The sequence below is a fragment of the Hakea prostrata genome, chromosome 4 (assembly GCF_041222555.1).
Source record: "Hakea prostrata isolate BN-2017 chromosome 4, UWA_Hpros_2, whole genome shotgun sequence".
NCBI classification, from domain to species: Eukaryota; Viridiplantae; Streptophyta; class Magnoliopsida; order Proteales; family Proteaceae; genus Hakea; species Hakea prostrata.
The window spans coordinates 52,387,278-52,413,562 of record NC_142603.1 but is presented as its reverse complement, the minus strand read 5'-3'; the positions used below and the strand labels follow the sequence as shown (position 1 = coordinate 52,413,562).

General features: G+C 38.2%; 1 protein-coding gene across 1 annotated transcript in view; it reads left to right on the top strand.

Moving 5' to 3' along the window:
- Nucleotides 1–26,285, top strand: part of LOC149019526 (uncharacterized) — a 74,066-nt gene that overhangs the window by 7,329 nt on the left and 40,452 nt on the right. The window contains 8 exon segments of the mRNA XM_089153522.1: nt 2,102–2,456; nt 15,457–15,611; nt 15,837–16,073; nt 23,084–23,193; nt 23,292–23,369; nt 23,455–23,561; nt 25,953–26,047; nt 26,136–26,251. Of these exon segments, the coding sequence (XP_089009648.1) occupies nt 2,119–2,456; nt 15,457–15,611; nt 15,837–16,073; nt 23,084–23,193; nt 23,292–23,369; nt 23,455–23,561; nt 25,953–26,047; nt 26,136–26,251 (1,236 nt within the window). The 5' untranslated portion in view covers nt 2,102–2,118.

Below are 26,285 nucleotides of genomic sequence, written 5' to 3'. Positions count from 1 at the left end.
TAATAACCTTGGTCTGGTGGACAATTATGACCACCCCACAACAAGTATATTGACATTTCTTTAGGGTTTACCTTGTAATGATGTTGCCCTAGATTTAGGTTCACCCCATCCTCTGTATTAGAATCAGCGGTCAACTAGGGTTTAGAATACCCTGCGGTTGAAGGGAATGGTTTGGTTGTAGGGTTGTAGGGTTAGGTTTGGCTAGGGTTCTGGAAATTTAGAGGATATAGGGTTCCTTGTGATATGTCTTGTGAAGGTTAGGTTAATGTTTTATGAGTCAAATATGTTGAAGATATAAAACCCATTCCATGGGAGATATGGGATAAATTCCTTGAGATGGGAGCTTGGGTCTATAGGTGACGGAATGGGTTGAAATTTGGAGTAATGTACATAATAATAGAGGGATGTGATCCCCCAAGTTTAGTGGGGTGTTTGGATGGCTAAATTAAAAAATATTAAGATTTTTGTTCTTAGGGTCTTAGGAAGTACGAAAATTCAGGAAAATATTGGATCTTGGAATCAGACAGTTAGACAGGGTCAAATTGGGACTTAAGGTCACTAGGTTTGGAGGGATGAGGTTCTTAAAGTTTGGGACAGATCTAACGGTTAGATTGATGTAGATCTGATCTTGAAATTTGGGTGTCTAGAAAAGTCCATAAATTCAAGAAAATGAAAAAGAAGGGTGCAATGGATGGGGGAAGAAGAGACAAGGCTAAGGTTGGGGCTGGGGATGCGGTAGTTACTTGTGAAGGTTACTAGTATTGTTGAGTGATTTGCTGAAAGTTGCTGGAGTTTGAAGATGATGGTCATTTTACTCACTCTAATACTGCCGTGGTCCTCCCAAGGAAGCACAGTTTTTCCTCCAAACTCAGAAATTTTATTATTCAGTTTTAGAGAAAACAGAGCCTCTAAAAGGGAAAACATAAGAGGACTTAAAATTGGAAAACCAATTAGAACTCTAATTGGCTAACCAATTCTGATTCTTAACTGTTAATTGACCAAGACTTTAACTTGCACAAGGAACCTCCATGACTTATCTAGAGGACTCCAATAACTTTTTAGAGTAGATATGGAGTCCTAATAAAAAGTAGAATCAAAGTGGACTCAAATTAGGGATCCAAACACAACTAGTACTCACACCTAGACAAGGACTCTTCAATAATTTGCAAAATATATGCTCAATGAAGAAAACAAATTTAGATCTAGGGTCTAGACAACAAATTGGACTTAATGGGTTCCAGACCTAAGACACCCGAAATTTGTCAAAGTTACCAAACTACCCCTATACCTGGACGAGATTATTGGGGTAGAGTGTTGGTAAACCTCTTGGGCCCTTATTTGGTGGTCCTGAATTTAGTTTGCATCATGTAGCCTCATTGAGAGAATGATGAACGATTGAACAGAATAAACTGAAGCCTAAGCTTAGTGTGTGTTCTCTTTTCTTCCTAAACACCCCCCACATGTTTTCTTCTTGTTATGTGATCTCTCTTCCCCCACCCCCTGCAACTCTTAAGTCCTCAGGTTTTCCCTCTCCCCCCCTCCTTCCAACTTCTCCTTCTTCATCTTCTTCTCCACTTTGCTGCCCCCATTAGAGACCCACTTCATGCTATCCTTTGGTACTTCCTTCTCTGGGAGTCATATTAGGCCTACCTCTACATCTTTTTGTTCCATCTAAGTGAACCATGTCACTCTTCCTTGCTCATTTAAAGTTCAGTGAATGATCCTTTTTCTTTTTTGTTTCTTTGTTAAATTTGCTTTGTTGCATGGAACATTGCCCTTTTGTAAGTGTGATGCTTTTTCTAGAATGAAATTAGGAACTGTTGCCTGAAGTTATGTATTACTTTTCATCTTGCCTCTGGCTTCATCATCTTTAATTAGATCTGGAAACTCTTGCTATAATTTTTTTTCATGCATTCATAGTCAGATTTAGTTCCTCTCTTTTCAGAGTCTGGACTTTCAAAAACTTCCAACTGAAATTTAAATTAACTGGATTTTCTGTTTATTCCATATGAAGATCGTGATTATATGTTCTTTCTGTTACTCCTGGTTTTACATGGAACAACTTTAATTATTTTCTTCCTCATCCCCCTATGATTGGCAGGCTTTTTTGCATGATTCATGGCTCTGTGGAAGAATGTCGCAGCTGGTGACGCACCTTTGAGTTTTTCTTGTAGTGTTCGTGAAAAGGCTCAATATGCCCAGGCAGAACCAGCTGCATGTCCTCCTGTGGAAGCTGATTTAGATATTGACCTCAGAGAAGTTTACTTTCTGATTATGCATTTTCTGTCTGCTGGGCCATGTCATAGAACTTACGGACAGCTTTGGAATGAGCTCCTGGAACATCAACTTCTACCCAGAAGATATCATGCCTGGTATTCAAGAAATGGTGCCCGCAGTGGGGATGAAAATGATGATGGGCAGTCCTTACCCTTGAACTACAATAAGTTGGTAGAGAGGTACATTATATTTTTGAAAGTTTGTTTGTCTGAGTGCTTTTGGTATTCTCGAGATTTCCAAATTTTCTCAAATAGTTTACTCTAACTCTGTTGACTGGTTAATTTATTGGATTCTTTTCTTCCATTCTGGATGCACTTTGATACTTGACAAATTGCTATAACAAAGAGATGATTGAGTAGTTTGGGATCAATATGCTTCCTTATGCTTCCTGTCAGTTGTGGGCCTATTGCTAAGCTGATTTAAGAGAACCTCAAGCAAGAGTAAATTATTGAGTAAATTATTTTTCCGTACTTACCTGTTTATCTTGAAAGTTTGATGTTCCCTTTTCAATCTAGGATTTAGATAGAATCAAGCTTAAGGTACAAAATGATCTTGCTGAAGAACAAAAGAAACCCAGCCATGCTATTTTGCATCTAATCCATGAAAGTAGATCATCTTGGATACTGTTGTAAAGAATTTTTGCTCTCCAAGGGCAGAAAACAAATTCCCAGGATTTGAAGTTGAAGAGACAACCTGGGTTAACATTGCTTGTTAATGGCAGTCAGAAGGCTTCTTCTCTCCTAAGATTGGTGTTCGGCAAGGCTGCCCCATTTTGCCCCTCATTTTTACTCTTGCTTCATTTTGCCCTTCATTTTTACTCTTGCTTTGTGTTGGATTCTATTAGGAGTCTAATAAGAGTTTGTATAGGAGTTAAATTAGAGTTTGCATTCATGTAAACTTCTATTCCTTGTAATAGTCTACTTTCCACTTAATTATAAATAGAGGGCTTGAGATCATGGATCAATAAACCATTCTACTACAATCGTTTATTTCAACATGGCATCAGAGCCTCAATTCGATTAGGATTTTTTTTCCTTTTCTCTCTTCTTTCTTTTTTCTCTCTTTCAAACCCATTGCAGTTAGGTCACCATCTACCGCTTGCACTATCTTTTGGGTTGCAAACGAAGACCAGAAAAAAAAAGAGAGAAGAAGAGAAGAAGAGCCACCGCTGCTACTAACGCACCTGCTGCTTCCAGTTACCGCCGTCCGCCGCTGCTGAGAAATTCTTCAGTTCCGACTGATATCTATGGCTGCTACTGTCATTGCTGCTACAACTGCTGCTTCCTGCGCCATCAGGAGAAAAAAGAGGAGAAAAAGCAGAAGAAAAGCCGCTGTTTCCTGCGCCTCAAACTGGTATCGTTCTTCAGTTTTTCTGCCACTGAAAGAACAACTAAATCAGAAGGAAAGGAGAGAGAGGACGATAACCACTTCAGCTACCTGTTGCTGCTGTTTTCTGCTACTTCAGGAGAAAGCCGAACAGAATCGCTGCAATTCGTCGCCATCGCCAAGAAACCAGGTACCCTTCGTCTGAAACAAAACCCCTCTGGTTCCCTTTACACCCTTTAAACCAAACCAAATATTACACCCTTTGTCTAAAAGTCTTTATATTTGAACCAAACCACATCATATTTGGACCAAACCAAATTATATTTGGTTTCCTTTACATTTAGACCAGACCCAACCAGACTCATTAGTCTTTGGCCGAACCATATGTTTGGTTCTATTGTTTTTTTTTCCTTTTCTACTGATCTAATAAAAAAAAAGAAAAGAAGAAGGGTATTTATAACCTTTTTTTTAGGTGGTTCGGCTATTGCATTCTGCGACGTTTTAGTTTTTTTTTAGAAGGGGTGAAGACTGAAGAACTGCAGACAATTCTTTCAACATGGCAGCCACCAATGATACTACTGCTCCCACTGGATCCGAATATTTTCCCACTCTTCATTCTCTTTCGGTAAGATTTGACGGCACAAATTACTTGATCTGGTCTCGATCTGCTTACCTGACTATTGCTGGAAGAGGACTAGTTGGATACATTACGGGCACCACTATCAAACCCACTACCGCATGTGTTTTACAGGATAAATGGATATCAAATGACTCTCTTATTATGTCATTCCTTTTGAATTCCATGCATCCAAATATTGCCCGGGGTTACCTATTACTTGATACTGCAGCCCAAATTTGGAAGGCTACTACTGAAACATATGGACAGTTGGGGAATGATGCATAGGTTTATGAGCTACGAAAGAAGCTTCATGAGACTACCCAAAAGGAACTAACTGTGGCCCACTATTATGCTAGGTTGCGATCTCTTTGCCAAGAGTTGGATCATTATGGGGATTATCACCCCACTAATCTAGATGATGTAGCGACATATAAGAAGTATATTGATAAGATTCGAGTATATGACTTCTTGGCAGGTTTGAACGTGGAGTACGACAGATCAGAGTGCAAGTCTTAAGTCGTTCTTCCTTTCCTATACTAGAACAATCTTATGCTCTTGTTCAATGTGAGGAAAGTCGTCGATTAGTCATGCTTCATACTCCTATTATGGAGAAATCAGCTTTACAGTCTGTTCACACTAAATCTGATCCGGCTAAGGAGATTGTCAAGTGTGAGCACTGTCACTAACCATATCATACCAAGGAAAATTGTTGGAAACTGCATGGGAAGCCTGCTGATTTTGAGCAAAAAGGAGCAAAAAGAAAGGGAAAACCAAAGGCTAATCTTTCTGAGACAGTTTCCACCACACCCTCTGCAGATGTTGGTTTTTCACAGGAGGAGTTCGCTACTCTGCGACGTATTCTGCAGTCTTCTACTGCTGGTACAGCCTCGACCACTGCTTCCTCTACTACCCCTACCAACTCCTACCATGCTACTTCAGGATCTGGTCCCGGGGAAGGAGATTGGACATGGTAAATGGATTTTATTTGCTCGAGCCGATTGGAGGATCTACTTCTGCTTTGACTACATCTTCTAATCCGGTCCATTTGGTAATATCAGACCTTCCTCAGTGGCACTGTAGGCTAGGTCATCCCCCTTTCAAATTTTGTCATTTTCTTTTAGATTTGTTTTCCTGATACTTTCATCTTAACATTACAATTTCTTCCTTTCCTTTGTTATTGTTTTCCCACGTGTAAAGCTACACGTGAGGGGGAGATTGAAGATGTCTACAATTCAATGCTTTTCATGTAGACTTCCTTATGTAGAATTTGATCTTTGTTACCTTTGAAAGTTTGTCCCTTACCTTCGCAATCTTCTACTTTGGAGATCTAACATTGCTATAGAGCTATCTTTTTTATTGTGCAGAACTTGATCTCTGTTAACCCTGGAGATTTGCCCCTTAACTTGACTTCCCTTCGGAGATCTAACATTGCAAAAGATTTGTCGTTTGACCTTTGCAGAACTTGATCTCTATTACCTTTGGAAATTGTCACTTATCTTGACAAATTTTCCCCTACCTTTGGAGATTGTCCCTTGGCAAACTTTCCCTTTAAAGATCTAACATTGCTACAAATCAAAAGTTTCACTTTGGCTATTTTACCCTAGCAATTGTTACCCCAAAAATATATTTTCCCTCAGATTTGCGCAGAAATTTAGTCTTCTCAACATTTGAAGATTCTACCTTTTTTCTTGGGCGTTCTTCCTTGGAGACATAAAGTTGCAGTAAAGATGAGGACAAAGCAAATGGAAGTCTATAAGGCAGAAGTAATCTATAAGTTTGAAGACCAAATTGCAGATGTTTACCTGGACAGATGTTTTATACTCTTTTGGTCAAGTTGGGCATGTGTGATATCCATGCCTCAACTTGAGGGGGAGTGTTGGATTCTATTAGGAGTCTAATAAGAGTTTGTATAGGAGTTAAATTAGAGTTTGCATTCATGTAAACTTCTATTCCTTGTAATAGTCTACTTTCCACTTAATTATAAATAGAGGGCTTGAGATCATGGATCAATAAGCCATTCTACTACAATCGTTTATTTCAACACTTTGTAAATTCTATTGAGACTGATTGAGTTCATGACTACCTACAATACATCTCTCCTATGTCTTAAGTGCCAGAATCTAAAGGTCTATCTCGCTTAGCTCTATAGGCAACCCCATGATATTCTTAAAAGCAAGTGCTCAATCTATTGAGACAATTATCACCTGCCTCTGGCGCTAAAAGAGCAATACTAAAAAATCTCACGTATTTTTGGCTGGTCTTTGGTCTCTGTGACGCTGAAAAGCATCACCTTCAACAGAACTCCCCCCCCCCCCCCACCTTCTTTCCCCCCCCCAGTTGGGTCTGTTAGAAGTTTAACTGCCCTTGAGTAAGGGTAGCTTTGTCACTTGTCTACTGGATGTCATGTTAAGTTGTAGTTTTGTGAGACTACTTTCCAAGATGAATCAAATAGGTGAATGTATCAATCAGCTCATTCATGATTGTGTGCCTTCCTATGCTTTGTCTCTTTTCTTCTTCCCATTTCCTTCTCTCTCCTTTGTCTTCTTCCTCTTTTTCTAGTGTTTTCTATCATCACTCTTAATTTCTGCTATGCACCTTGATGTAACCCAGGGTCTGGCCAGTCTTTAGGATCCTCTCAAAGAGAACCTGCAGCAAATTAGGGTTTAAATCCTTGCTGTTTGGATTGAAATCTCAGTGGATAACAGCTGATAATGCTTCAATTCACCCTGCGGATAGGCTAGTTTGAAGACCAAGTCTGAGGGTTAAGTTTAGGGTAGTCTAGTGTTGACTGGGGGAGATTTGTTTTAGGTCTGAAAGTTGAAGAAAATAATTCTGTTTTATCAGAATTTAGTCTGGAGAATTAATCTTCAAGCTATGGTTCAAAATTAGGTTTCCTACTTGGCTTAGGACTCTTAGTTGGGGTTAGGGTTTGGAGGGCAGGTAGAGAAGGTAATCCTAAGAGGATTTAGGGTTTGGTTGAGGGGTTGGGAGTTATGAGAGTTTCACTAGGATTGGGGTTAGACTAGGGTTTGGGTTGGTCCAATTGGTATGAAATTGGGAGGTTGCTCCTAAAGTTTGGGACAGATCTAACGGTTAGATCGCCATAGATAGACTTTGAATTTTAGGTGTAAGAAAAAATCTGAAAATTACAGAAAATAGAAAAAGTGTGATATGGGCATTAGGGTTATGGTTTTAGAGTTTGGGAGGGTAATTAAGGTTGGGAAAGGGGCAAGGTTGTCAAAGTGGGCGGCCGCCTAGGCCCCTTTTTGGCTTGTCACCTTGCTCGGTGTCGCCTTGGTTTTCATTGCCCTCTATCGCCTCGTCTCGCCTTGTCGCCTTAACAACCATGGGAAGGGGTAGGGAATGAGTTGTACTTGGTTGAGAGAAGGCTGCTGCTGGTATTGATTGACAGCTGTAGGTTGAAGAATACTTGCTTGACTTGAAGAAAGAAAGCTACAACTTCCGCTGTGGTCCTCCCAAGAAGACCACGACCTGGGTTCCCTCGATTTGTGTTTCATTTGACATCAAAATTACATAGCTGGAGGGCTTTATTTATAGCCTCAAATAAGAAATAAAAAAAGACTTTTTAAGTTGGGAAACCAACTAGTACTCTAATTGGCTTATCCAACAAAGTCAACTACTACTCAACTATTTTGACATTAAAAAACACTATAACTTAAACTAACTTTAGAGGACTCCAATCCAATTCTAAGAGTAGATATGGAGTCCTAAAAGTAATGAGATTAAGGTGGACTCAAGTTGTGGGATCCCAACCTATTTGACTCACCTAAACAAGGATTCTCAAATGTCTTGCAAAACAATAGCCAAATATATATATAGATACTATATAGAGAAAAGGATCTTCAATGGTGTACAATGATGAAAATAAGATGAAAAACTACAAGTTGTTCATGGTGAACGAGTATTCTAAAGTGAAGTCTTCTGAAGTCGCCCCCCTAAATGCTACGAATGTTCTTCAATTTATTGATGAGATTTAACACTGCATTGTGCTTTGCAATTGTTCAAATCATGGGGTCCACACACGTGGTGTGTAGTGTAGAAACACAAGATTATTCTGCGCAGCAGCACTGTAGATGAATAGTGTTTTCTGTGGGAGCATCTTTTGTTGACAACACCTTTTGTCCTCGTTGATTGAATTAATATGGCCGAAAGTAGATGAATATTGTTTTCTGTCAGAACACTATTTCTGAAAACACTTTTTGTCCTTATTGGTTGAATTACTGTGGCTAAAAGTAGGTTGTCTTCTAGCCAAAGGAATGGTAGATTACTGTGGTTGAAAGTTGCTTTGTCTTCTAGCCAGTAGATTGATGGATTGATGTGGTTGAAAGTTACTTTGTCTTCTAGCCAATGGATTGAAGGAGCAATTAAGGCCAAAGGCATCTTCATTTGTGGCCATAAGATTTGTCTGCCAAATCTTAACTGTTGGTTTGATAATTGTTCTGTATTTCTTTTAGAACCTCTCTAGGGCATTTAATGTGTCAAAGACATTGTTTTCCCTATTAGTTCGGTTCAAATTGGTTAACCCAATTTAACTAGGCCAGGTTTTGGCTAGACCATTCTTAACCTAGAATGATAAACAGGGTTGTCCTTTCATTGATAGGACAATCAGACTATTAGTGCCGGAGTAGTAACGATAACCCATATCTAACCTTGGGTAATAGGGTGCCGATATTGACGTCATGACTTATGTGCCATTCTTTAGTGTCATCATGGCTAACAATTACCCAACTTCAAGTCGTGGGTACTAAACGTATTGTTTAATCATGCAATCATTTCATTGATCTTATACTTAGCTCTTGCATAATATTGGGTAAATGTACCAAGATTAATGGTAGCAGTCATGAGATATTTTGTCTCCATTTTAGGTCGGAGTGGCTTGTTGATGAGCTATTGAATGGCTTGTTTGAAATAAAGTATTCGTTTTGATCAGTGTTTCATGCCTCGACGATGAGTTTGAAAAAATTTCATGATGATGGGTTGGATTGGAGTATTGGTGCAAGCATTTATCGAGTAAACGGGTTTGTAACCACAAATCCTTACAAAAAATGGTTTGTTAATTAAACCAAGAACAAATCACATCTGTTCATCCCCCGATGGAATGAATTAAATTAACAATCTCAGGCGAAGAAATTTTAGCTGCCCCTTTTAAAAATAAAGAAGGAATCAAACGAGGAAGTCTTAAAAGTGTTGAACAATTAAATTTTGCTAATTCACACCGTCAAACAAATTAGTGAACAGCTGACTAGAGTTGAAAACTTAGTCCAGCAACAAAAAGAAACAACTAAGCTTGCCATTGAACAAAAACAATCTTTTAATACCCCTTTGTTTAAACCCTACAACAACAACAACAACAACAACAATAAGCCTTGTCCCAACTAAATGGGGTCGACTACATGGATTCTTGCCTTCCAATCAGTTCTGTTCGAGGCCATGCTAGTACAAGGCCTAAGCTATGCATATCCTTTCTCACCACTTCTCTTAAGGTTATCTTAGGTCTACCCCTAGCTCTTCTAGTTAATTCAATTTGGATTATATCACTTTTCCGTACAGGGGCATTTATAGGTCTCCGTTGAACGTGGCCGTGCCATCTCAAACGACTTTCTCAAAGCTTATCACTTATCGGAGCAACTCCCAAACCAACTCTAAATCCTACCAAATCCCTAAAACTCATGCAAAAGAATTAAGCAAATCTGAAATGCTTAGCAGAATTGAGACTTGGTTAAGCAATCTCATCATTCCTGATACTCTAGCTAAAGCTGCTGAAGCATCTCCATCCAATACTCACTGAATTGAGTCCAGGTTAAGCAATCTCATAATTCCTGATACTCTAGCTAAAGTTGCTGAAGCATCTTCATCCAAAATTGAGTCCAGGTTAAGCAATCTCATCATTCTTGATACTCTAGCTAAAGCTGCTGAAGCATCTTCATCTAATACTCACCGAATTGAAACAATTTGGGATGATTATTCAGAGTTTGACTCGTCTGACTCAACTGAGTTAATACCTGAGTTAGTGCGAGAAATCGAATTTGTTAAAAACAATACCCATCAACTATTCCATTATTTCCGCAGGCCTACTTACCTTGACTTGCTCATTGAATAACAAGGTAAAGCCCAAGCCCAATACCAATCTGGAATCATTTATGAATGGAACATAGATGGTCTGACCGATTACCAAATCAACAATAAACTCCTAACAAATGACGGTGTTAGCTAATGCTTACCGTTTACGAGAAACAAATGACCAATTCATAGCCATGCTCCTTGTAGCAAGGTTTACTGGTCAATTAAAAGGGTGGTGGGATCACATCCTCATCCTTGATCAACATTTGAACATTTTGAATGCCATTCGATTAGATGAAAATGGCGAACCAATCTTTGAAAATAATGAATCTCGGATGCTGTAAATATTTTAATTTACACCATCATCGTTCATTTCATAGGAGACCCTTCTAGATTGAAAAATAGGTCTTTTGAATAATTGTCAAATTTAAAATGTAAAGGACTTCACCGATTCAAATGGTATAAGGATGCTTTCATGTCCAAAGTCCTAATCAGAGATGACGCAAATTCATCGTTCTGGAAAGAGAAATTTATCACAAGATTACCAACAATGTTTTTTGAGAAATTAAAACAAAGATTAAGAAAAGAGAACAATGGAGAAATCCCTTAAATATAACTTACGGTAATATCATAAGCCTAATACATGAGGAAGCTCTTGCCTTGTGTGTAGATATGAGATTATGAAAACAAATCCATAAAGAATCCAAAGCCTATAAAAACGAATTAGGTGGATTCCATGAACAATTTGGCTTTGCCCCAATCAAATCCAAAAAAATAACCATACAACATCCAAAAAAATCACCATAAAACATCCAGTAGGTATAAAGACAAGGATTGATATGTCTTATTGAACCCTACTACAAATCCCACAAATACAACAAGAAAAATACTTCTATTAAAAATGAAACACCCACCAAAGAGGAACAATCTAAACAACCTAACAATGAACAGAACCGCCCATTCAAAGGCAAATGTTTCAAACGCAACAAATTTCGACACTTGGCAAAACACTGTCAAGTAGTCCAAAAGATCAATCTTATCATCGATGATGAACAAACTAGAAATACCGTTCTCCAATTATTCGTTGAAACAGATAGTTCATTTGATTTAGAACATGAAATTAACAACATAGATACAGAAAAGAAGGTCTTGTTCCAACCAATATTACAAAAAAACCACTCACCGACTCTCTAGAGCCAATGGGCAAAGTCTCAATGTAAATTACAAATTATCAAATGTTCACATATGTAATAATCAAATATGTCTAAAACAAGTCTTTATCCTTGTCAAAGGTATTGTTACACATGTCATCTTAGGACATCCCTTCCTAGAGATTATCAAACCTTTTACCTTCACTGATGATGGTATAACTACCAATATTCAAGGAAAAGAAGTTTTCTTTGAATTTTTAGAAAAATCACAAACCAATAAAATCAACCAATTAAAAGACCTTGTAGTTTCTGCCATCAACCAACTTCAAAGTAAACAACAACTACTCCAATTCTTGAAATGAAATCAACTATAAATGTATTGAAGAACGTTTATCTGAACCAAAAATAGAACAACAAATCCAACAATTTAAAAATCTTTTTGAAAAAAGATTTATGTTCGGAATTTCCAGATGCCTTCTAGCATCACAAACAACACATTGTAAGGTTACCTTACATAAAAAGGATTCATTGAAAACAATATCCCAACCAAGGCTTATGCCATACAAATGATCCATAAATTACAAGAAACATGTAGAAAATAAATTGATGAATTACTACATAAAAAAACTCATTTACTCTAGTAAATCTCCTTGGAGTTGTGCATCTTTTTATGTCAACAAAAATGCAGAAATCAAACACGGGACACCTTGCCTTGTTATCAATTACAAAGCTCTAAATAAGGTACTACAATGGATCCGGTATCCTATCCCCAATAAAAATAATCTTCTAAAAATCCACCAAGCCACAATCTTTTCCAAATTTGATATGAAATTTGGGTTCTGGCAAAGCCAAATCCATGAACAAGATTGTTATAAAACAACTTTCACTGTCCCCTTTAGACATACGAATGGAATGTGATGCCCTTTAGCTTAAAAAATGCTCCTAGTGAATTCTAGAACATTATGAACAATATCCTGAATCCATACCAACACTTCACTTTGGTGTATATCAATAATGTTCTCGTATGTTGCAAATCCCTTGATGAACATATCAAACATTTGAACAAATTATCAGGAACAATGGTTTGGTCATTTCACTTAAGAAAATGGAATTAACTAAACTAAAATCAGATTTTTAGGTCATAACATTTGCCAAGGAACTATCATACGTATAGAAAAATCTTTGACCTTTTATGAGAAATTTCCTGATCAAATCCATGATAAAACACAGTTACAACGGTTCTTGGGAGCCCTCAACTATGTCTGGGATTTCATCCCGCAAATTGGAACAATCTGCAAACCCCTTTATTCTCGGCTCACAAAAATCCCAAACCATGGTCCTCTGATCATATTACGGCTATTCAAAGTTCAAACAGTCAAAAATTTGGTCAAAACAATTCCTTGCCTTAACCTGGCCAATCCTGGCGTTCCCAAAATTGTGAAAACTGATGCCTTATAACTTGGTTATGGAGGTAGAGGGATGACCTAGGATTTTGGATTTGGGGAGGAATTATCATTGCCGCAAGCTAGGGGGGATGCGGAAGAAAGGGTGTTGTGAAAAAGAAGAAGAAAGAATACGAAAGAAGAAGAAAGAAGAAGGGTAGGGGGCATTGGGGATGGGGTCTAATTGCACTTACTTGTGAGAGAGAAAGGGGGTAGCACTCGGATAGCAGAAACAATTAGAACTCCACAACAGCCGTAGGCTTCCTTCCTCAAGAAACCCATGTCTCCAATATTCACCTTCAATTCTCAATTTATTCAATAATCCAACTTCTCCTTTACAAGCGAAAGATGCTTTATTTATAGCCTTACACGAGTGTATCATATTAGGACTCAACCTTAGAAGGTGACTCGAACTAGAACTCTTTATAGACTTGAGACTTTCACTTTAACAAGGACTCTGTCATAACTTCTCCTAGGATGACCCAAATTACAAGAAAATCCCTTTCTGGATTGAACTTCTTTACCCAAAAAATATTTCAATCTTCCCAAGTCCTTAGTTTGAAATTGTTGTTGTAAATATAATTTCAATTTATCTAACCCTATAGAATCATATTTAGTGATAATGATGTCATCACTATAAATGTTGAGAAATAGACTTTTTTGTGCTAGAGCCACAGTAAAATACTGAATGATCATTGTCACAACGAGTCAGTCCAAAGTTTTATCACCATGGAAGTGAACTGACCAAACCGTGCCCGAGGTGATTGCTTCAACCCATGCAAAGACTTTTTAAGACAACACACCAGACCACTCTCCCCCTGAACAACAAATGCTGGAGGCTGCCCCATATAAACTTCGTTGTGGAGATCACCATTGAGGAAAACATTCTTAACATCAAGCTGAAATAGAGGCCATTGACACATAGCAGACAAAGAGATCAAAATCCTAACCGATGTCATCATTGACACATGGCAGCCGAAGAGATTAAAATCCTAACCGATGTTGTCTTAGCAACAATAGAAAAGGTCTGCAAGTAATCCACACTGTACACCTGAGCATATCCTTTCGTGATGAGTTTAGTCTTCATACGAGCAAGACTCCCATCAGGCTAACTTTGATAGCAAGCATCCATTGGCATTTGATGGCTTTCTTCTCAGGAGGCAAAGGCACCAATTCACAAGTATGATTGTTATGTATGGCGGACAATTCTTTCATCATAACAACTACCCATCTTGGACTAGTTAAGGTCTCTGTAACAAACTTAGGGAGAGAATTATTTTCAATGGTAGATAAACAAGTGTGGGATGTGGAGGATATGTTAGCATAGGAAACAAAACTAGAGACGAGATACGGAACACAAGTTAGGTTAGGGTTTTAGGATTTTGGGTCAGTTTCTTCAAGCTCTCAACTGGTAAGCACTAAGCAAAACATCCCCAACCTTCCCCCCTCTCTTCTCCCCCATCGTACTTAGTCTAAAACCCTTCCCCATCCCGGTGGCATTCTCACTTTCTTCCCTAATCTCTAATTCCCATATCTCTTGATCCCTCCCTTCAACTCCCACCTCCTTTGGATTCCTCTCCCTTCCCCCTCTCTAACCTTCGACCCCTACCCTCACCCTAAATTACCAACTAAAACCCTAAAATCTGAAACATCCTCTTCTTCCCCAAGAACCCTTACTTATCTCTCAATTCCCTCACCAAACACTTTTCCCTTCTAGGATTTCATTCCCTCTCTTCCACTTAGCATTCGATCCCTACCCTAGCCTTCACTACCCCTATAGAAACCCTAGAATTCGACAATTCATCTTCTTCCACCTAAAACCCTAATTCGACCACAATCCTAAATCCCGTAATTTCCAATTCACACCAGAGAATCCCCTCCCCCTTTGGGATCCTCTTCTTCTTCCCAACCCTAGCCTTCGGTCCTAAGTTGCCACCTTAACTAATCCCTGAAAACCCTAGATCACCTGATGACTCTTCCTTATGCATCCTAAAACTCTAATCAACCCCCTACAACCCCAACTGGAGGGCTTGAGAAGCCCTACGTTGTCTTTCTGTCTATTGTTGACTGTTTTCTACTGACTAGAAATAATGTATTGACCGAACTGCTTGACATGATGATGAAGCATGTTTGTACTTGTGACATGGTAGGGATTGTACCATGTGGCTAAAAACCGTAAGTGAATATATATATTATTTGATCTTTACTTAACTAACAAGGTCTGTCAGCATAGCTAAACATATTAAAATGGAAAAGAAATCTGTATTGGCAAATTACCTGAGTGCCAACATAAAGGGGAATCTGATTTTTCTATCACAAAAGTCAAATCCCTATGTTTTGGCTTCTGCAAGTCACCAACCTTTGAGTCAACCACCAACACATGAACATGGTTATATTTTAATTGTGTGGATATTATCACATGATCATATCAAACATGTATTGCTAAGGCTTCCACATCATTCAATATGCCAATATCTCACTTTTTTCTCCCATATTGGTTTCAATGTAACATTTCTGGAATATAAATAATTTGATTTATTATGTCGTTTTGTGTTTTTAGGTATCCTCATGTTGAAAAGGATCATTTGGTAAAGCTTCTAAAGCAACTGATACTCAATACGGCCCCTTCATTGCATGGTATGATGGGAGGAAACGCACCAAATGCTGCTGATGTTCCGACACTCTTAGGATCTGGTTCCTTCTCACTATTGGAATGTATGTGATATGTATATAATAATCTACTTTTGGCATTTCTTTTATTAGTGGCTGGAATTGTGGTTTTTTGAATATGCAGTCAATTACTTCAGTCCTTTTTGTATAACCTGGTCTCGTTTTTTACTGCATTTCTAGTATCCTATGTATTTCTTCCCTTAAACTGGTGTATTACTTTATTTCTTTGATTCTCCTCCTATTTTTGATGCATTATCTGTTTCCATTCAGCGCAAAGGAATAAAGATAAGCAAATCTATCAGCTGCCTAGCTACTTGCGTTGGCCACACATGCAGGCTGATCAGGTGCATGGTCTAAGTTTAAGGGAAGTTGGAGGTGGTTTCACAAAACATCATCGTGCTCCATCCATTCGTGCGGCATGTTATGCCATTGCTAAACCATCAACTATGGTACAAAAGATGCAAAATATAAAGAAGCTAAGGGGCCATCGGGATGCTGTCTATTGTGGTACTATTTTCTATTTCTAACTCTGATATTTGCAATATGAATCATGAATCCAAATTTGGACTACCCTTTCATATTCTTTGATGAACAATGGTATGCTTGGGTGCACTCCTTAGGGTTATGAAACGTTCACACAAAAATGATAAAGGAAAAGAATTATTCTTTGCTATTTGATTGGCATCCACGGTATCTTTTGCTAGTCACTTTTGGGTAGTTATTGGACCTGCTACTTTTGATGCTCTTTTAATAGAACTAGAGGTGGCACATAGAAACAAAAGAGCTGATCATCTGATTTTTGCTTCCACTTACAGTCATTTCTTTTTGACTTCTCCCAACACTCACCAGTCATTTCTTTTTGCTTCCACTTATAGTCATTTCTTTTTGCTTGCACTTATAGTCATTTCTTATTGTTTTTCATTTACTTTTTTTTTTTAAACTTCTCTTATGCATCCCTTCTCAAATGTGAACGTTGGGATATCTCTAGGTCTCGATTCTGTTTCTCCTTATTTATCGTGCATTCTTGCACTACTATTAAATTTTGATCACTTAGTGGCTCTCCTCACATTTTCTTCCTAGTTTGTTGCCTATATTTTGTGTCTTTCTGCCAAAGACCTTGTAGGATTTTAATATTACAGCAAGGTGGTGGTAAACTTAAGTTCAATGCAGGGGAGGGTGCATAAGACACCCAATGCATAATTATAGAAGATAGTATGCTATGTTTCCCATGTTTGAAGGCCTGGGATCTATCATTGAAGATCTTTACATAAAACAAAAGGTCTTTTCCTGATAACTTGGTTACTGTTAGCGTGTGATGTGCAGCCAGCACAATTATGTTGTTCAGCTTACAAAGTTCGGCACATGATTAGAAGAGTAAACAGGCATGCACAGTGCACTAGGTTTCTACTGTTGCAGGGTTTGGAGGTGATGGAAAGCCCAATTTTAGGGTTAGGGTTTCTTGAAGGATGCCCTAAAATTTAGGGTTGCCCAGGATAATTTCTTTTTGAACCAGCAAAGTAATTATCAGGTCTAGGTGGGAAGGATAATATTATTAAAAATAAAGATGGGGATCTAAATGTAAAGGTTATGGGTGGGGTTGACTAGAACTAGATGGGATGGAAGGGAATTAAGTTTGAGGCTTGACAAATTCTCAATGGGCTGTCCGAGATTATTCCTAAAGAAGGGTGAAATAATGGTGGGAATAATATGAGCTGGATTTAGGATAAGAATCTTCCTTATTCTTCCTTGCTTTCCTCTTCTTTTCTTTTCTTTCTTTTTCTTTCTTTTCTTTCTATTTTCTGTTTCTTGTTCTGTTGCCAGGAAAAGGAGACAGAGAGAGGGGCTGAGAGGGTAAAGAGGGAAAGGGAGAGGAAGGGGCAGAGGGAATTGTTGCGGGTAGGGTAGGGGGTTGGAGGTATCGTGGGGGCCTAGGGATGCTGCTGCCAAGGTGCGGCAGTAGGGGAGGGGATGGGGATGCTTGTGCAGAACAGGGGAAGGTGGGGGGGGGGGGGGAGGAGGGGCTTCTGTGATTGAAGGGAAAGGGGTGGGAATGACCTGCGATGGAGAGGGAGAGTGGGGAGAGGGGTTAGGGCTGGCTGTACATACTTGGATCTTGCTGGAATTTCTGGGAAGAAGAGTGCTAGACAGAGTTGCTGCTGATCTTGAGAAGCACATACTTAAATCCGCTGTGGCCCCCTCAAACAGGAACCATGGTTCTACACTCAGTATTCTTGTTCAATAATCAGACTTCCCCATTACAAAGAAAGAATAGGCTATTTACAGCCTACTAAAAGACTCTAAACCTAAGTGAGATTCCTTTGTAGATTAGGATCCCATTACAATTAATCTCAACTGCCAAAATTATAATCAAAGATTCAGTGGAATCTCCTTGAAAATAGATTCCCCTGGGACTTTAAATACTAAGAATTCTTTTTGTAAATAAAGATGGTTAAGAATATTATTCTTAAAGAAGAATCCAAGACCCAAGAACTAATCTTTAACTTGGTACAGATTTTGCTGAGATTTCGGCGAAATATAGTACAAACATGTACTATGTTTCAATGCCATGTTTCGGTGGGTGTACAGCCTAATTTGAGTTGAGGCTCATAAACACAATGAAAGTGTTATTTTTACATAATAGGCTAATACCTAACTCAAAGTGGTGTTCTTGATCTTCATGTGACTGACTGTATGAAGGAGGAACTGAAAATCTGGGATATGCATTTCCTCAAAGAGTGAATTTTGATATTATGAAAGAGAACACTAAAATTTTCATTAAATGCAATAACAAATACAAGAACAAGTAGAATTCAATATACAAGTAGAAGTGTAGAACTCAATACTCGGTTAAAAATTACAAACAATGAATGAATAAGATACATTGTTGAGAATTGCAGCAGCCTTGGTGCACAAGTTGTACAACTTTCTATTTTGGAGAAGTTTCTATTTTAGAGAAGCAGTCTTGGTGACAAGTTTTAAAAAATTAGGGTTTCTATTTTGGTTATGCTCTATTTTAGTTATTTTCTATTTTGGTTACTTTCTAATTTTCTTATTGCTTGGTTGACAACTAATCTCCTTAGGATAGTTTCCTTTTTAGTAGATTGAGAGATTCAATGCAATATGTACTTTTCCTTTTTGCTGCAACTCAATTTAGGAAACTTTTCTAAACTAAGACTTGGTTTTACATTATAATAAAGTTCCAGGGGAGAGCCCAACATACATGCAATCTCTCTCCCTCTTCTCCTTTTTCTTCTTCAGTCTTCTTCTATTCTTCTTTTTCTTTCTGAATTTCTTTTCAGTCCCTATGCTGATTACAGGTGCTAAAATTCGAACATACATCCTACAAGATATCAACAGTCCACAATAACAATACATAATGAATGAGACATAGTCTTATCTAATAGAAGTTGTTGTGTCAGGCTGGATCCATCCCCTGAGTCCATGGAGTTCGACATATATTTATTCCATCACGATGCAAGTTGTATATCATATATATTTCTTAGATTTTCTATGTAGGAAAATAGATTTTTAACATAGGGAAATAAGAAAAACAATCCACTTTGGGATTTTTTTTTGTCTTGGTCCACGGTATTAAACATATATTGTTTTTGTGCCCATCGAACAACTGCCTAACATGCATTTAAAAAAATTTAGTTTAGGAAAGAATGTTATACCTCTAGGATTAAAAGTCCCCAAATCTAGCTGAAATGAGGCTCGATCCACTGAAGGCACGCTTTTGCTGCAAGTTCCACACAAGAACAAGAAGATCCATGTAAGAAATCAAAAGATTTTATGTAAAATTTATCAAAATTCAAGTTTGGGGGTGAATTTTTGCCCTTCCCCTGCTGTCTTTTGAACGAAATTTTGTTGAAGTGTGGGTTTTGAAACCAAAATTACAGAGGCTGCCCTTGGGGTTTTCAATTATTGCCAATTCTCGCTGGGCATTGAAATGTTGCCGAAATCTTGGCGAAACGTGTTTCATTTCGTTATTTTGCCTTGGCAGTTCATTTCACAAAATTTTGTTCCATGGGCACTACTTAATAGCTTGGGATTTTTTTTTCAATTGCTTTGTAATGCAATCTTTCCTATGGAATTGACACATTTTTTCCCCTAGGAATTGCATTCTCTGTTGGAATGCAATTGAAGGCTCAAATCATTTTTTCTCTGCTTGCCCTGTTTGCCTGTGCTATTTGAAAAGGAGTCCTTGCAAAATTCTGGTCCTAAACCATATGCCTTCTCCCTTTGGAAAGGGATTGGATATGGGTTAACATGACTTTTGGAGGTCCTACTTTGTGTGACCTAATCGGGAAATTGGGCTTTTGTGCCACTATAAATTGCATTTGGATGTGGTGAAATCCCAAGAAATGGACCACTAACTTCAGACCTCTTCATTAGAATGGGGACTCGATCTACTTGAAGTCAAAAGGAAAGTTTCGTTCAACCTACTTGTAATCATGATGGGAGATCCTGTTTTTTCAAAGAAGTGAGACGAGATGGAGATCAAGAGCAGAGAGTTGGGATATCTTGCTCGAGATTTTGTCATATCTCATGATATTTCGCCCTGAATCTCTTTATAGCTTGCTGGAACTCTCAATTTTCGCCCTTTTTTTGCTGATTTCGGCTAGATTTTCACTTGCAACTACTCTTAGCACATCTACAACATCGGAGGAAGATCAATCATTCTCTGCTTGTTTGATGAACTTATGATTTAATGATTTATGTAGAACTTCTAATGATTGTATATTTTTATTACTCTATTCTTGAAAATTGAGATTGTGATATTCATATGGATGGAATTTTGATGACTTGTAGGTTATTTGATGCATTTGATACACTTGCTTTTCATTTATATGCCTTAAAGGTTCTATATTACATGTTGTATAACCTTGCATTCTCTAATCCTACAACATTTTGGTTTCACATTATCGGTAAACTTAGATATCATACTTAGGGTTGTTTTCTGACAAATCCAAGACCAATGTGTTCAAAAGGCCTTAAATAGGTTAACTACCAAGTTTCAGCCCAATTGGGACTCTAAAATCTACCAAGATGGGCCACTGAGTTGACGCCAAAAAATCACATATCTCGACGAGATGGTCGAGATCTCGGTTTTTCAAGGTGGCGAGATCTCGCGAGAGATTGCCCCAGGAAGAGGCATATTCTTTCCTCGGGTTGATCACCCCCTCTCCTCCCCACTAGGCTCTTTAGCCTAAGGGTAGGTTCTGGTTTTATTAAAACCCTCCATGGTTTGAGATCTAGATCTCTATAGGGATCAGAGTGGCTCAGAAAATTGGGATCTTGCAAAATCTCCGTTATGATATTTTTGGCCACCTTAATTTGAGCCAATTTAGTGCCCATCTCGGTGGGTTTTAGGGGGCAATTTGGGTTGGAATACCCTATTTTAGGTTTTCTAAATACATTGATGGCCTTAGATTTGTGAGAAAGCAAGTTTGGACGTGAGTTCCAACTCAACGTTAGCTTTGAAATCGTTATGTTGAAGGAGTGAACATGTAGACTTATAAAACATGAAGTACCTGATATATATGAAAACATAAAGGTTTAAGGTCAAATAATACAGCAAACATGTTCGGTGGTTCACAATTTTGCATGACAAGATCGCTGTACTTAAAAGTGATCATGAGAGGTCGAGAGCACATGTGTAAACTAAACAAGCCACTAAGCTACTCCAACTCCTGCTCCCCCAACACCAGCACTAGATCCACCAGGTTCTCACTTGATCACTGCTGTAGATGCTCTAAACCTGATGCAGATTAGGTGGAGCTCCGACCAAGCTTCCAGTGAAAATGAGCAAAACTCTGGGGGGTGTGTGTGTGGGGAAAAACCTGCGTGAGAACAATGGAGGTGAAGTAATAGGGGTTTTGTGACTATAGGGTCTTGGGTTTAAATAACAGAAACTAGATCTTTCAAGGCAATTAAAAAGAACTGCCTTTTTCAACCTTATCCAACTTATCCAACCTGAAGTTCATTGGGGATTGTTCTCCAGATTGCTTCAAATCATCTCAGGCTTTTAAAAACTGGTTGGAGAATATCTGTAATTCTTTCTCATTAATTGAGAAGTTGTGAATATCTTGGTAATCTCTTTTCTTTTCTTTTCCCCCTTATTTTTTGGGGGGGGGGGGGGGGGGGGGATTGTGAGACAAGATGGCCACTAGTTAATTTCTTGGTAGGATCTCTATATTTCTCGGTATTTTATTATAATTATGATTGTATGCATCCAACCAAAACCTGGGTTCCATTTCAACCGAATGAGGTGCACCAGTTTGGTTAGACCTCATTCCAACTTGTTTATTTTAGCTGACTGAGTTGGGCTCTGAAATCGAGTTCTTAAACTATGTTCTTTCCTTGATCCAGTCCAGATCAGTGAAACACCAACCAATACACAATGATCTACTGACAAGCCTCTGAAATTACCGGCAGTGATAGTAACAACCCACAGTTGCAGGTGATGACTTCGACGATAAGGGGAACTCTGACAATTTACTGGAATGTGGTATCTGGTTGTGTTGAGGAACTGAAGGAACTGATCTGTTATCTGGAGCACCAAGTCAGCTTGAGTTTCCTTGCAGACTTGGAGTTCCATTTAAGTCAACCAAATATTGTAACAGTGATTCTTTTTTGGATTAAAGCTTATAACAGCGATTACAGTAGCAGAGGAAAAATAAATGGAAATAGCGAGAAAGGGGAATTAGGAAGGAGAAGAGGGAAGAGACTGCACAGTATGACTCATGCACTCCTTATTGTGTGTTTATTATTGACTGTACCAGGATCACATCCTTATAGGAACACTCGTTCACTACAACAACAACAACAACAACAACAACAGTAAGCCTACTAACTCTATGATAATGCAACCCATTGATATTCTTCAAGAAGAAAGATATTATTGAATACCCAGTGGATTAGGCGTTTAACCAAAATAAATCCAAAGCTGAGCTAGCTCATCAGAACATGAATCTGCTACAGAGAGAATACCGTTTGGTAGGCTGAAATGTAGCCGATGTTACTTACAGGGATAGTGTCCAACTGCCCAGAAACCAAGTCATTGCGATTTTCACTTTTTGTAACCCAATGTAAAAAAATAAATATTGAAAAACGGGTAACTTGTTTTCTCATTCCTTATGCAACATATTTTAGTGAAATAAAACAAAAAATAAAATAAAATAAAGAAAGGTACTGGTTGCGCTGATGGTTGTATCATTTTGCCATGATTTAACTCAGCTTAGGATTTCTCATCAATCATAAACACCTGTGCAGACTTAAGTTTCTTTTAAGTTCTGCAATCTGCACTGTGGGTTTGGATTCTTGTCTGACCATAATATGGATCATGTTTAACATCTTTTTTGAATCACATCTTCACTCCAGTGGAGTATCTAGCCTCCATCCTGGCTCTGTCAGTATTTTTGCTTTTAGTCTTTTCCCCTAGTTAGTGTGCATTTTGAATTTTGGCACGAATGATTGGTACCTAATAGATTATTTTTTGATGGAAAATCCTGTAGCAACATTCGATCGCACTGGGAGATATGTGATTACAGGTTCAGATGATCGCCTTGTAAAAATCTGGTCGATGGAAACTGCATTTTGTTTGGCTAGCTGCCGTGGGCATGAAGTGAGTTTAGACGGTTTATATGTTAGACATGCATGCATGGTTTGTCTTTGTTCCTTATGCTAGTATACTTCATTTTTATGTATAAATGCTTTTTGTAGGGGGACATCACGGATTTGGCTGTCAGTTCAAACAATTGTTTGGTGGCATCCTCATCAAATGATTTTGTCATTCGAGTTGTAAGATTTGTTTTACCTATGGTGACCAGTCTTGTTTGTCTTCATTTGCTTTGATAATTTAACAGTTTCTTGTGGTCTAATACAGTGGCGTTTGCCTGATGGGTGTCCAATATCGGTTTTGCGAGGACATACCGGAGCTGTTACCGCCATTGCATTCAGTCCTAGGCCTAGCTCCGTTTATCAGCTTTTATCGTAAGCCTTTTTCCTCGATTTTACCAGTAGTTGCTATTCCATAGAACCCCCATTTCGTCTTCTTACTAAATTTTAGGCAATATTCACACCTTTCCAATAATTTATCTTGTTGATGTTTTAATATTGGGAGACTAAATGTTTGTCCTAGGATAATCTCTGGCAGTATGTTCCATGATGCATCCTTAAATGGGGAGTTTGAAAAAAGGTCATCAGCTGCAGGTTGAACTTAAAAACTTGGTTTTGGGACAAGATTGTTACACAATCATTAGAAAAGCCATCTGGTATCATTGGCTTTTTCTTCTTCTTCTTCTTCTTCTTCTTTTTTTTTTTTGGGGGGGGGGGGGGGGATATTTTGTTTGGTGATCTATTTTAAGTCTAATTTGTACTTATGGTTTCACCTAAATACCTTTGTGCCAATTCTTTTATTTTTATTTGGAAAGTTTATCCTGTTCCTCAGCCATCTAAGTTTTTTCAATATCTCTGCTTTAATGCATGTATTTACATAACTTATGGCAAAAGCTTCTTCTTCTTCCCCCCCCAAATTTATATTTCTTTAATTAAAAAAGGGATAGCACTATACTGTTGGGAATACCTTCCCCCCCACCAAAAAAAAAAAAAATCTCCTTTATGTTTGTGATGACGGTTTTCAGCAAAACTACTTGCGTCTCAATTATTTGACATTGTTTGGAACCTTTATTCTCTTTTTGTAGTTAGATAGATGAAGGATGTTATTAGCTGTATTCATATTTTTTATCTTCTTAGTGTTGGAATCAATTAAAGACGTTATATCCTTTACCAAGTAACTTGAAAATCAAAGATCCTGCTAAACAGGCCTTATTTATAACTTTAAAGCAGCCACTGGCTGGGTCCACAAGCCCCCATATTCCTAACATTGGCTGGTAAATCCAGTTATTAACTAGTTATTCAATTGCCTTTAGACCCCCCCTGGGCAGACCCTAAAACCCAAAGATTTCCATATTGCTTGAAAATTGTGTATCAGTTTTGTAGAATGGACACAATTTTTAGTTAATTTTTCAGAGTTTGTAAGAGCCAAGAGCTCCTACTACTTTATTATGAAAAAGTGCTTCTCTTCTCCAATGGACTGCTGTGAGACTTAATTAAAGGAGGGAAAAACCTTTGGAATCAGTGGGATCCTGATCCAGGTTTGTTGGTGGGAAGCCATAGGTTGCTTTTTCCTTCTCAATTATCAATTTGTACTGTTATTGCCATTCTGTTGTGCTTGCTGGGATTTGTTTAATCTCAGTGTCATTTTTTTGGGGGGGGGGGGGTGGAGCGTGGTTCGGTGGCTATATTCTGTTTTTCACTGCTAGATGTAGGATTAAATTGTTGGAAAAAACCACCTGAAAACCCTGATGGATGCCTGTTGGGCCCTATCCTTGAGATCAATAATGGGAGTCGTAAGAGATCTAGCTGGGAGATCACCACGTTTTGAGGTGTCAAAGGCCCTCCTAAGAGGCACCTTTGACCAGAAAATAGTGCAGATCGACAGTTATCAGAAATCACTAATCTTAGTTTACAGGTTTCAAACTTTTGCTGTTTACTTGATTATTGAAGCCTTGCTGTATTTTTGGATTTGCTTATTCTAAGTTGTGACCTTGGTCAAAGTCTGACCTTCATCAGAGAAGGAAGACTTTGACCCTGTTGTTGACCTAAATTCGTCCCCAACCCCTCTGTTTTTGTTTTGGGATTTGATGTCCGGTGGTACAGGGTGTGTAACCTGAACCTAGGGTTCATCCTCCAAGAGAAGAATATTGAAGGAGTTAATTATTTGTCTGATCAGGGTTGTGGGAGTGAACCTTCGCTTTTTTCTGAAGATGTAAATAGGTGTAGAAACTTCCAATAGTAAATCATTGGTGTAGTTTATTACAATTTTACTCCTTAAGCTTCTTAGAAACTTCCAATGGTAAATCATTGGTGTAGTTTATTACAAATTTGCTCCTTAAGCTTCTTCTGGAGAAGAATTGCAAAGTGATTTAATGATGGATGATTTGATGAATTTTTAAAGTCTTATTTTATTTTTTTATTTTAGGGGGGTGTTTTTTTGGGGGGGGGGGGGTCCTCCACCACCCATGAAGGTCAAAATCCATGTTCATTTGATAATTGGTATTGTTAATATATCAACTTGCTTTTATATTTTTGACTTTTGATTTCCTATTTCATGTAATGGCTGATACCCATCCCTGTCAAAATTTTTTATTTATACTTCTAAGATTGTACAACAGAAAAAGAAAATGAATATTTATCAGTTTATTGTAAGGTTAATTGACCTTGCTTTGCCCAAAGAAACTAGCCTTCGTTTTGAATACTTCTTTTTCATAGTCCAGCAATTCAAATTGCTTCTCAACCTACAATGATTCTTTTTCTTTTTAGGTCATCAGATGATGGTACATGTCGGATATGGGATGCTAGAAACTCTAACTGCAGCCCACGAGTTTACGTTCCAAGGCCTACTGAAGTCACAGCTGGTAGTTTTTGTTATTTTATTTCTGGTTATGTTGGTTAACTGGTGGAGTTGCCTGACAGGTGCTTACATGGGAATTATGAAACTTGTAGGACAAAGCAATGGTCCTTTGTCAAGTACTGGCCCTCAGAACCATCAAATACTTTGTTGTGCATTTAATGCTAATGGAACCGTTTTTGTAACTGGAAGCTCAGACACTTTAGCCCGGGTACATCTAGGCATTCATACTTTTAGTCATGGAT